A 13889-nucleotide genomic window follows, 5' to 3' on the forward strand; every position below is an offset into this window, starting at 1 on the left:
CATACATTAAAAATTTCAAAATTAATAAATTTCATCAATAATAAGTATATTACTATATTATAACAATTGAAAAATAATTAACAGACACTGGTAATGATACACTATAAAAAACTATCGCCAATACAGTTACACTTACACATATGAGCTTTGATTTTATTATACAAATGGTTATATTTATAAATGCGCGTAACAACAATTTAAGTGTATGACACAATAAATTTGATTTACAATATACAAATAAAATTATATATATAAATTATAAGTATTTATTATAATTATTGTTTTTCTTATATAAAATTATATATATAAACAATTCACCGACGCTATTTAAAAGCGTCCTTAATTGTATTTGACACACCCATAATAAGGACACATTTTAAAAGCTTCGGTAGTTTATTTAGAAATATAAAAAAACGTCTCTAATCTAATAAAAAAAGGGTCATTAGACATTTTTTCTTGTAGTGTATTAATTTTTTAATAAAGGATTACCAAATAATAAATAAAATTAGCTCACTTTTATTTTATTAAAGTATTATTCTGCAGGTGTGTATCCACATAGATTAATTATCTAATTGAGTGCTTCAAATTATTATCCTTCACTGTCCAGACTACTAAAATGTTGGGTGTTTACTAGATCGTAACTGCTAATTATCTAAAGCAAACGAAAAGAATTTTTTTTTGTTTAGAAAATATGAAAAAAAAAATTGTAGAATTTTAAAATCCAACTATTACAACCCAATAATGATTAATCTCACATACCCTTTACCTTTATGTGTCTCGGTGATTATTACGAAAATTGTTACAATAGAATAAGCTATCTCTCGAGTGCACCTACCCAGTTGATTAAATTCTAATATCAAAGTCTTCTTTCAATACTTCAAATCTAACTCATATAGCTCTTCAGACTCAAGCCCTCACTAAGGCATCTCTTCTGTCAAGTGCAAATAATCTAATTGTTGTTTGTTCCCTCAGCCACGAAAAGCTAATTATATCTTAATTAATTTAGCTAACGATCAAAGTTCTAATGTTGGTCAGACAAAAGAACAATAAAAATACAAGACCAATCAAGATAATCACAAGAGTTAGGAAAAAAGTTCAATTCAATAAATCAAAACATGTTCATGATAATAGTCTTCACCAAAAATTCTACAAAAGAGGTTTAGCTACTCAGGTTCAAAACAGAAACACAAAAGTAATTGATACGCTCGAATTTTGCATTGTTTTAAGGCCATTATGTGGTCCGTTTTGAGTGTCAATGGTGCATTACATGGCCATTATTTGCATAGTTTGTCTATTTTGGTATTTACGTGTTTTGTGAGAAATGTGCAAAATAGAGCCTGAAAAGATAGAAAAGGTCGAAGTTGGAAGTCTGGAGCATTCGAGCCAGCCAGCGGTCCGCTAGACCTCACTCAGCGGCCGTTGGCGCCCGTCGACAGTTGTCCATGCAGCGGCCCGCGACCAGCGACCGCTCATCAGAGTCCAGAAGCTACATAATGTTGGTCTGCTACCGCTAGACTTTTTCCAGCGGCCCACTGGGAAAACGTGGCGCATGAAATTTGCCCTACTTTCTCTCCAAGACTTACCGTACTATGCTGAAGAATTGTCATATCATTATACACGACTTGGAGGCTATAAATACCCCCTAAAGCTTCATCAAAGGAACATTTTGCTGCATTCTACACCAGAGAATTACTTTTGAGAGTTCCACCATCACCATGCTTGAGGGTTTTTGAAGCTTGGAAGCAAAAGAAGATCAAGGCTACGAGATACAACATTTGGGTTCTATTATTTTAATTCTTATGTTTTCTATGTTTTCCCTACACTATGGGTTTAGTATATTTGTCAATGAGTAGCTAAATTCATAGAATTCTAGGGATGTGTTGGTAACGAGTTTTGTTTATAGAGTTCCTATTTATTTAATATTCGTTTTGTTCATTGCTTGCTTTATTCTAAGTATTGGATAATGCTTTATGTTTGCGTGACACATTCTTATGATGATTTATTGGCTTGCAAAGTAATCGAAAGAGGATTTGCATGTTAGAATAACTTAGTTAACACTGGAATTAATCCCCCCTTAAAACGGTACTTTTAATTGAGATTGAAAATAATAGGAGTCTTATATGCGTTTGGGAGTTGCTAATCTAAGATTGACGACCCTAGTGTGTGATCTACTTTGTGCCGCATGGACAATACTTATGTGACTCGTTCTAGTAATGCTTTGAACATTGTGCTTGAGTGTTGTAGTTGGAACTTGTATAAACCATAACTGTCAAAGCACATCCCTGGAATTCTCTTTTCTCATTTGTTTTATCTTTGTGTTTTATCTGCGATTGTTTTATTTGTTTTCTTTAATTTTCAAGTTTTTAGGTCTTAAAACCAAAACCAACCGTGTTTCCAAATAGTTGAAGAAGCTTAGTAATTGATAGTCGATCCGTGATCGTTTTCCTTGTGTTCGATATTTGGTACTGACCTTTAACTATACTAGATCTACCTTGTATATTTGCAGGTTTGTTTAGTGTTAATAAAAAGTGGAAGAGTAATCCATCAAAAATAAGAGAAATATGAAGAGTAATGTATTACTAATTATCCAAGATATGAGTTGAACGATGTGAAATCTTAGTCTTGATGATCAAGTAATAGCTCTCATCTTATTTTTTGGTATTTTGGGAGCCGAAAAGTTGCATTGAAACGTGTGTACATTGCCTTTTTATACTTTAGGAAGAATAAGTCAGTGGACGTTCCAACAATGTACACAGCGAGTCGCTGGCTGATCTCGGGACTTCGGTGCTCCCAGCTAGTCGTTGAGTGAGAGTACACTTCGGGACTCTTCTTTACCTCATTTCATCCTGTACATTTTCTCATCCCATTTTCAACCTATTTAAGCTCATTTTCTGCACATCTCACACAAACAAGATATAATCACGTCGATTTTTGGCCAAATATGAATAATTACAATCAAATCTTGTCTCTAAACTCATGCAAAAATCAAGCATATCACAGGTATGAAAGAAAAAGAAAAAGAAAAAGTAAAGTAAAAAGGAACATAATTTTTTTGCTAAAATAAGAAATGGCTCAACTATCTTTGTACAGCCTAAAAAAATGAAAGGAATACAACTCAATTACTTTGAGATGAAAAATATAATTTAATTGGTTAGTATAGTGTATTAAGACTTTAGAATTTTAAAATATTTTCATTTTGAATTCATTATATATAGAGACCTTTTTATCATTATTACGGTTTTAAATAATATTATTTTACTATTTTAACTATAAATATAATCAAAACTTAAATAAAATTTATGTCGATAAACAAAATTTTATACTCCCTCTATCCCTCAAAAAATATACAAACTTGTATATGACATGAGTTTTAATGTATATTTAGTAAAGTAAAAAGAGATAAAAAAATAAGAAAGAGGGAGAGAAAATGTAGTGGAAATAGTGTTAGTGGATTGAGAGGTCTGCATTATTAGTGATTTGTACTTGGTTAAAAATTTTCATATTTAGACTATGTCTAATTTTGGAGGACGGTCCAAAATGGTAAACTGGTCTATTTTTTTTAGGATGGAAGAAGTAATATTTTATTAATAGCATGAAATAAACAATTGACAAATTCTTAAAATATTTTATTAATAGCATAATAAATTAGATTATAGAGAAATTCTTCAAAAAGCCAACTTCTCTGTATTTTATTATTGGATAATAATGATGTCCAATATTTACCTTTCAAATTTTAACATATTTCGTTATGAAATAAATTTTTATAATAATCCTAAAATTTTCTTTTTATTAGTACAGACAGTCCATATTTTAATCAGATATAGGTTTATACTCCACTTGTAATTATTTTTTTGATTTATTCGATTCATCTTAAACTGCACCTCACTCGCGATTGAATTCTGAAACCTCTTAGCCGTCTTCGTCAATCTTCAGTTCATGCTCTGACCTTTTTTGTGCTGAGGAACCTAATTGCCGTACAATCGCATGCGAATTTCAAAAGGGTTTTTTTTGGGTGACTCCTTGTGAAATTTCATTCGAATTGCTGAATTCTACCGTCGAAAATTGTGTTAAAGATGAGCGGCAAGCAATCGGATTCCTTACCGCTGATCGCACCGCCGCTGATCGCCACCCCCTCTGAGATTGACCTTGAGGCCGGCCCCGATGAGCAAATTCAGTGCCGAATTTGCCTTGAAACTGACGGTAAATTGGTCAAAAGCCCTAATTTTTCACTCAATTTCTACCTGCTGGTTCTTTTTACAGTGGAAAAAAGTCGTCTTGCTTTGAATCATTCATGAAATTCATCTTGTCTTTGTGTGTGTGTGTGTGTGTGTTTTCCTTAAACTGGCCTGCAATTTGCTGCGAATTTGATTGCGTTCTAGCTGTGAGGTTTTCCAGAAAAGCTTGTGTAATTGATAAGTGAAATGTAGTTACAAATTTGGGCATCATTATATATTAGCTGATCTAGTTGAATTGTGCCTAATAAAAAGGTTTGAGACTCTCTCAACTCTTGTTGTGATCAGGTAGGGATTTTATTGCTCCTTGCAAGTGCAAAGGCACATCAAAGTACGTTCACCGGGAATGCCTCGATCATTGGCGTGCCGTGAAGGTAAAATCTGTTTTCTTAGTTCTAGATATAAATTGTGTTTGAAATTTTCATTATGATTGGAGTTGCTTGTGCAATGTGGCTTTGCTGCATTTTCTGTTGATTCTCCGGCAAATTTCAGTTTCTTTCTTATTTTGATGCAGCAGTTCTATCATTTTCTTTTCGATTTTTGGGTGGAAATGTTTCTACGAGAAATTATTGCTCTGTTTTGAAGATGAAATGCCAAGATATCGAGGTTCTGAATTTTAGGGCTTCACAGTTATTCTCTGCTGGTTTATAATATTTCCTGTGGTGAATTTATCGTTGTTCTTGCGGTTCTTTAGTTCTTGAGGTTTCTGTTTCAACCAACCTGTGTCGTGTGAACCCTCGAAGTTTGTGTTTGAGTAGGAGGGTGTTAATACATTTCCTTTGTCCTGCAGGAAGGTTTTGCCTTTGCTCATTGCACGACTTGCAAGGCTCCGTATTATATAAGAGTTCACGGTGTTGCTGATAGAAAATGGCGGACATTGAAGTTTCGATTTTTTGTCACTAGAGATATTTTGTTTATCTTTTTCTCTGTGCAACTGGTAGGTCTTTGACTATATGCGTCTAAAGTTTTTTACTGTGAGTGTGTAAGGATGGGTGTGTTTAAGACTTATAAAGCCCAATCATGACAGTCATGCTACTTGCTACAGGTTATTGGCCTGTTGGCATATTCAATGTATCTTATAGATCGTTATCAGAAATTTTGGCTTCGTCACATCTGGGGTTTCGACAGTGAACTGAGTTTCTACTACATATGTGGTAAAATATTTCTTGTCCACAATGGTCATGAAATAATTGTTTATTATATCTAATTTGTTGGTGCTTTTATAATTGAACAAATTTCCTCCACAAAGTCATTAGATTATATTCTTTAAAGATACCTAATTGCATGGTTGAACTATATATAGCCTATGTTTGAATTATAGACACATTTATGTTTATTGTAAGACAAGATTGCTGTGAATTGGAGGAAGTACCTCAAATGAAATGCTGCAAATCTTATATGCTTTTGATTACTTTAATGAAGTATATTTGCATTTATCTACATATCTTAAGATTTTTAGTTACATTTCTGGTAAAATTTGTATTATAAATCCTATAAAATTTTTAGTTTAATATATCTGTATAGGAGTAGTTGAGTAGTTTTGTTAATGAATGAGAAACTCTTCCTAATAATCTGAGTTGTGAGTTCTTAATTCGTCTTTCTAATTTCAGTCAAAAGTCAGTCTTATGGGAAAAATTTTCATTAGTTTTAATGACATTTGCAAGAATGGACTGTTGAGAGTTGTTGGTTGCGTCATTCGACAACTAGCTGTTTAAATTATCATCCAGTGCTACTTGTTTTTCAATTGTTGGCTTTCAGACCTGTTGATCACATTTATGTTCGATGTAAAACCTATGGTTTCATTTCATACAACAATGAATGCATGTTTTATTGTTGCACTAATTGGGACATTTGCATACATCAGCACGCACTTATTTGGAGCATATCTATCCTTTAACTGTGGTTTACTCCTTCCGTCTCCTAATAAGAGTCCTATTAGGTTTCGGCACGGGTTTTAAGAAATGTAAAAGAAAAGTTGGTTGAATAAGTTAGTGGAAGATGGGTTCAACTTATATATTATTAGTTTTATAATATAATGTGAGTGTAATAAGTTGGTGAAATGTGGTAAAAGTGAAATATGACTCTTAATGAGGGACGGACGAAAATGGCAAAATATGACTCTTAATGAAGGACATAGGGCCTATCAGTTACTGCATAGGCATAGATGTTGATGCTAATATGTCTAAGCAACCCCATTTTATTTTTGACAGGGGCATTATTGTTTTTCGCTTTGCTGGGCTTATCCGGTTGCTTTATAACTTGTTACGACAGAAGAGTGCGGAGTGATCTTGCTCAGCCTTGTCGAGAATTGTGCGTTTCTTGTTGCCATCCAGGGTACGTAATCTATTTTGAGGCAGGTATTGTGTAATAGAATGGGTCGTTAATATAACTTTTTTCGTCATCGTCTTCCATTTTATGCAGTGTATGTGCTGACTGCCATTTACCCGGCACTCTTTGCATGTGGACTGATTGTACCACATGCTTCGAAAGCTGCGCTGGGGCGGCCAGTGAATGTGGTTGGCTGGGAGGCGCTGGTGAAGCCGGATTGCCAATACTGTTAGTAGTGGCCATTGTAGTGCTAGGTTTATTCACCATCATCGGCATATTCTACACTATCCTCGTCGCCACCATGGTCGGGCAAAGGATATGGCAACGGCACTACCACATCCTCGCCAAACGAATGCTAACAAAGGTGAGTGAGCTCTCTCATGTCTACCATCTTTTCATCAAGCCTCGTTGTTTTCCCAACTGAGCATGCTTCTACATTGCTTCGATTAGGAATACGTCGTTGAGGATGTTGACGATGAGATGACCGGTGGAGATTGGTCGCCACCGTCTCTCCCCTCCGAGCACGTTAATCAGCTGAAGGCGCTCGGGCTTCTGTAAACACCCTTACGAGTTCAATAAGACGTATATTTTCGGCGTCTGATGTAAGTCTTTACACCTACGAAGAATGTAGCAGTTGATGTGGTTTCAATCTGGGTTCATATTCTGGGGTGAGAAACACTAACTATATTAACTGATATATTTTTCATTTGCTGCAATCAAAGAATTTATAACTGTGCTCGTGTTCTGGGATGAGCAGAAACTAACTGTATTAACTGTATAATAGTATTTCATTTGCTGAAATTAAAGAATTCGATAACTGATTTTCTTCTCATCATATTTTTTGTTTTCTTTTTAATTATTGGAGTTCCTACTTCAATTAAATAAAGCAATATGTAGATATTGTATTGTAGGAATTTTGTCCCATCCCATGTGCTACCATGTGCAATTAATTAGCAAATTATAGTATGAAGTAAAGAAGTTCTTCCACTTTTTTACATTATAATCTTGAATTTTATAAGTCCGTGATTAATAAAGTAGAAACATAGTAATCCATCTGTTCTAAAAAAAAGGTTCATTTAGGATGACACAAGAATTAATGCATGATAGAAACATAGTAGAAACACAACTGAATTAATTGTGTTTCAAATGATTTTTTTTCTTTTAGGCGTATATAGTACTTTAAGCTACCAAAATAGGATTTTGTTTCAAGTTTCATTTGGTAATTCTAAATTTGAGAAATTCAGCTTTAACTTTAATTAATATCCGAGCAAAAAAACGAATTGCTATGCTTGCACAAGCGGTAAAGGAAGGCGCCTGCCAAACTTGTTCTATTAATTATTTTGCTATATTTAATTTTAAAGTAATCATATAAATAAAAATACCTTAAAGTACAAAATGATGTTACTTTTTTTAGAAAATGATGTTACTTTTTTTTAGTGAATTTTAGTAAAAATAAATAAATTTTCATTTACATAATTAATAATAAAAGTAGAATAAAAAATATACTAATGATTTAATTATTAGAAAAAAACATTCAACTAAAATAAATTTTATTTAACTTTTAATAAAACAACATTTTTTTGAGTGAATAATAGCTAAAAATAACAATTTTAATTATATAATTATGTAAAAGTAAAATAAGTTATTAAAGGTAAAAGAAAAAAAACTAGTATCATTAAGTGGAAAACCCGGACTAAAGCTAAGTTCTTAAATATCGGCTTTAAAGCGAGTTTTTCAAACTCGGGATTACTAAATTTAAAAAAAATCACATTTTGGGAGCCTAAATTTTATATTTACCATAAAGAAAAAAAATCTATTTTTCGAAACATTTATCGAATAATTTTGTAGGTTAATAGTAGTAGAATAAATCGGTGGAAAAGAGCAAAAAAAAAAGCAAGAGTACAAGCAGCAAAGGCGGAGGCGCTGAAAGTAGTTGTACCATTTCGGCGCCATTCCTCACAAATTTCTCAAACACAGTCCATTTTCCATTTCCAAAAATAGTCAAATTAAAAGGTGTTTTTTTATTTACGGATGGAGAAAGTACTTATAATACACCATGATGGGATACGTACTAAACAAGCCCAATAGCAGTGACGGCCCATCAGCCCAAAGACCAAGGAAGAGTATCAGTTCGGCATTACCAAAGAGTTCGGCCCTAGCCTACAGCTCGGTAAAAGCCGACCAATCAGTTCGGCATTACCAAAGAGTTCGGCCCCAGCCTACAGCTCGGTAAAAGCCGACCAATCAAGCTCTACTCTCAGATCGGCAAAAGCTGCTCGGCAATAGTTCAGCAGTTCGGTCTCAGTATTCGACCGAACTGGGAGATAGTGGACTCATGCAGAACCTCCACGACCTCCACTACACGATCTATTTAGTGGTGGACCCATGCAAGATCTCATGACCTCCACGACATCCACGATCTAATTAGTGATGATGTAAGCCACGACCTAATTAGTGATGATGTAAGCCACGACCTAGTTAGTGGTGATGCAAGCCACGATCTTAGTTCAATGTATAAATAGAACTTAGATCAGATAGGAGAAGGGGGGCTCGAGACATCAAATAACATATAGCAAGTCTGTATTTGTAAGCTGTAAACCAGATCAAGCAATACAATCTTGCCCTCCTTTCTTCCCGTGGACGTAGATTTACTTCAGTAAATCGAACCACGTAATTCCTTGTGTCGTGATCTATATTCATTACCTGCATTTACAACCATCAAAAATTCGCCCAACCATCACACCACATAAAGATTATCAAATTAATTCATGCACTATTCTAATTTCTAAGTCTAATTGGCTAAAGATTACGTGTAGCCAAAGCTATTTAATTAGTTTGGGCTTAAAGCAACTCTACATAATTTATTCATCTCCCTTATTAGAAATAACAAACCTTCCAACAAAAAAAGATCTCGTATCTTATTAAAAAATGTTAGGATTTTAAAAAATAACTACAAAATGAGAAATAGAGGAAAATCGCCGGTTTAGAAATCGTCATTTAAAAAAATTTATTTAGATTTGTCTCAGATATATCCAAAAAAGTGAACCATTAGCCTAAGTTAAACCCCTCTTTAAATTATTAATCTCATGAAAACTGCTGTTTTGGTGGGCATGACCACAGAAATCGGCTGTAATAATATAGAAAAATAAATAAATAAATAAATAAGTAATATAGAAAAGAATTAAGCAATTTGAGTTTTAATTAGAGTGCTTTAAAGAAAACAATAATCCAGGGAGAATAGTTGATCTAAATAAGAAAAGTTGAATATTTTTATGGAAGAAAGAAGAGATAAATTTTATTTTTAGGTTGGAATAAATTAAAAGGAAGCTCAACCTTTTGATTGTTGAATAGACCGTGAAAACGAAATAAAGAATTTAATGGGCCCAGCAATATAAAAGGACATGGGTAGGCCCAGCACCGCAGATATTTTGTTTCCATGTAATAACCAATAATACTAAAATTGGAGTCTAAATTTACTTTTCAAATTTATGTATTGTAATTTTTAAAAATATTATAAATAAAGAAATTATAATGATGTTTAGAATGCAAAAAATTATTTTGAATGCAGAATATAATAATGTTTTGAATGCAAAATTATATACTCCCTCCGTCCCGGATTACTTGCACTTATTTCCTTTCTGGGCGTCCCAAGTTATTTGCACTATTTCCATTTTTAGTAAAAAATTTCACCTACAGCCGTAATATTTGACTTTGCTATACACTCATTCCTTAATCTCCGTGCCGAAAATGAAACGTGCGAGTAGTGCGGGATGGAGGGAGTAGTATTATTATATGGACTATGAGATGTATTAACATGACAACTCTTGTAACACCATACCACCATTTTAGGTTGTTAGATCTGAAGATCGTGTGATTCTCAAGCTGCCATGTGGCAGTCTATTTTAATTAAATTGGAATATAAAAAAACGCTGAAGAACAAAATCGGTATTCTCTATTTTCAGTCTGTTATCAGATTGCAGTGTTACTCAATGAATATTGCAGTGTTACGCGTTTACACCATTCGTGATACTAGTTTTTTCCCTTACTAGATTGCAGTATTACTCTATTAATATTGCATTATTACCAAGTAGTATTTGCAGTTTACATATTACCAAATTCGTTTATGATTTAAATTTTTGGAAATTGACTAAAATACCACGCCTGCAATATCCAACACATAAGACTGCAATCCAAACTCTATTTCATCAATCCAATCTTAGGTATCCATCATATAAATCTAAGGGGCAAAATTAGTGTTATGGCATCACCATAATGCTTCCCCGTGGAATATTGCTCAAACCTCTTGAATTTGTACTATAAATGTTCTACTAAAAGTAATTAAATAATGTTTCAAATTGAGTAGGAGGACATGATCAATTTTATAATACTACTATCAATTAAATTTGAGAACATAGATAAAGTTAGAATATTAATGTAATTAGGGATTACAATTTATTTCCCTTGAAGTCATAAAGGAAGAATTACATTCATGGCAAATTTTGGGGCCTTATTACAGGCTTCAAATTTTGCAGCCGCCACTCCCACGGTGGGCGGACAACGTTTTTTCCGGCCTTAGGGCATTCACTATAGGCACGGCGGTGGCGGACGAATTTTTTTTTTGTTTTTTTTAATTCAATTTAATGTACCTATAAATACACCACATTCCATTCATTATTTTCATACTATTCCAACTCATCAGTCATACTTTCTCTCACTAAAATTTGTGGATTCAATTGGTATAAAAAATGGACGATTTGTGGAATGACGAGTGGAATTCTCTGATTCAAGAGGTGCAGAACCAAGCCGACGAGGAGGATGCGGCACGCGCGGCGGAATTGGCGGAGGCCGCGATCCCTCGTGAGATTACTCGTCGTCGGACCATCCAACGAGACCATAGCGCAGCGCACCAGCGTCTAATGGCGGACTACTTTGTGGATAACCCCTGTTATCCACCCGAGATTTTCCGTCGGCGATTCAGAATGTCGCAACGGCTCTTCAACCATATAACGACGAATTTGGCGGAGCGGTACCGGTGCTTCACCCTCCGGAGTGATTGCACTGGCCGGATCAGGCTGTCTACTTTACAGAAATGCACCGCTGCAATTAGGCAGCTTGCCTATGCCGGACCGGCTGATATGTTCGACGAATACCTACAGATGGGTGAGACGACTAGCCTAACGGTGCTCAAGCAGTTTTGTAAGGGGATCCGGGAAATATTTGGTCCGGAGTTCCTACGAAAGCCAACCTCTGATGAGTGCCAGAGACTGCTAGATATGTACGGTTTGGTTCACGGTTTCCCAGGGATGTTAGGAAGCATCAATTTCATGCATTGGGAGTGGAAAAACTGCCCGGTGGCATGGAAAGGCCACTTCATTACTGGTTTCAAAAGCAAAGGTCCATCGATGATTCTAGAAGCCGTTGCTAACTACCGTTTACGGATCTGGCATGCGTACTTCAGTGTTGCAGGTTCAAACAACGACATCAATGTTCTTCAGTCATCGTCTCTCTTCAATGATGAGTGCCGGGGGGAGGGTCCAGAAATCAGCTTCGTAGCCAACGGAACGCAGTACCGTAGGGGATACTATTTGGCAGATGAGATATATCCTCGGTGGCCCGTATTCGTCAAGACAATTCGCCAACCGGTTGGACCGAAGAAACAATATTTTGCTCGAAAATAAGAGGCTGCTAGGAAGGATGTTGAGCGAGCTTTTGGTGTTCTCCAAGCGTGATGGGCCATTATACGGTGCCCGACACGAGTTTGGCACGAAGATGATATCGCGAATATTATGTTAACATGTATCATATTGCACAATATGATAATAGAAGATGAAGGATTTGTTGCAGAGCGCTGGGCACCGGAAGATGGCGCAAGTACAAGTCACGGTGTGGCCTCCGTGCCGATACAGATGGGTGTACCACGTAGTAATGAATATTTGCTCCAACGTTTCACTGATATGCGCATGAGCACAGCACATACCACACTCCAGGCCGATTTGATTGAAGAAGTTTGAGCACGTAGGGGAGGTGGCGCAGCGTGAAGAACATTGTGATTTTATATAGATTAAATTTTCGTTGTATAATTTTTCCATTACTTGAATACGACCAAAATTTAGTGTTTAATTTTAATTTATTTAATTATAGCCGTTTTTTCAAATTACGTATACTCCGATAATTTTAATTATAATTGAATTAAAATAAACAAAAAAAAATTGGGGCTATTGGAAGTGTCCACCTATAGCTGCAGACACTTTTTTTTGGGCGCTTTTTTGGGTGCGGACAAATAAGAAGTGGGCGTGGAAAAAAACATATTTGGGACTATTGGAAGTGTCCACCTTATAGTGGAGGCTCTTATAAGCTATTTTAATTCGCAAAATGTAATTGAAATCAATTTTTATTTAATTTCTATCTCTAAATATATTTATTCTTCGTTTAGTTATCTGGTGCGTAATAATTGAAATTTGACTCTATTCTGTCTTCATTGAATATCTCATAATTTTTTTTATTTAAATTGTCTCTCATTAATACTCCTTATTTTACTTTCACTATTAAAATATTTAATTATATCAAAATATTGTCATTGTATTAATATTTTATTCTACGTTATTTGTTTTCTAAATAAAAAATTAAGAAAAAATTAAATATGAAAATGTTGAAATAAGTTGAGATATTTTATGCTGAAATTGGGGTTACTTTACTATAAGTATTGTGACTGAAATTGAAAATGATGACTTGCATTAAAAAAAATAGATTATGACTGATTTTGTGGCTGGTTCAGGTAGTGGAATACGGGAGAAAAGGAAAAAAGCGAGAATTTATAAAATCAATGTTCCTTTAAAAGAATTTAATCACTCTCCCTGCATTATAAAATAATTTCAATATCTTTTTCCTTAATGTGATAATTAAGGTGCTAAGTTGGGGATAAAAAAAGTTTGAAATCATACTTACCCATTGAGCTTAATTTATTTAAATAGAGTCTCAAATAAGTGAACTATCTATAGCTCAAAGGAATACTCTCCCCACCCACCATTATGAATCTCATTTGAGTTCGATACAGATTTTAAGAAATGTAAAAAAAAGTGGGTGAGAAAAGATAGAAGAATGTGGGGTCCATTTTTATATATTAATTTTATGATAAAATGTGAGTGAAATGAGTTAGTGGAAAGTGGTCCGACCTACCATTTATATTAAAAATAAACTGGGACTTGATAAGACCTATTTCATGCATTGGTTTAGAGGGTAAAATGTATGCAACTTGATCAGTTTTACGCGGAAAGCGAGCGTTAATTGTGCAGGAATGCCGTTTGACCAAGGGCAGCAAGGCCAAACTGA

At 34.6% G+C, this 13889-nt stretch overlaps 1 protein-coding gene across 1 annotated transcript; it reads left to right on the plus strand.

Annotated features, from left to right (window-relative positions):
- Positions 1 to 3844: 3844 nt before the first annotated feature.
- On the plus strand, positions 3845 to 7392 carry LOC121769231. The gene is made up of 7 exons (XM_042165969.1): positions 3845 to 4200; positions 4521 to 4606; positions 5023 to 5169; positions 5278 to 5386; positions 6443 to 6566; positions 6654 to 6924; positions 7011 to 7392. Exons 1-7 carry the CDS (start codon positions 4074 to 4076, stop codon positions 7116 to 7118), a joined length of 972 nt encoding a protein of 323 aa, XP_042021903.1. The 5' UTR covers positions 3845 to 4073; the 3' UTR covers positions 7119 to 7392.
- The last annotated feature ends 6497 nt before the right edge of the window (positions 7393 to 13889 follow it).

The sequence above is a fragment of the Salvia splendens genome, chromosome 15, assembly GCF_004379255.2.
Source record: "Salvia splendens isolate huo1 chromosome 15, SspV2, whole genome shotgun sequence".
NCBI classification, from domain to species: Eukaryota; Viridiplantae; Streptophyta; class Magnoliopsida; order Lamiales; family Lamiaceae; genus Salvia; species Salvia splendens.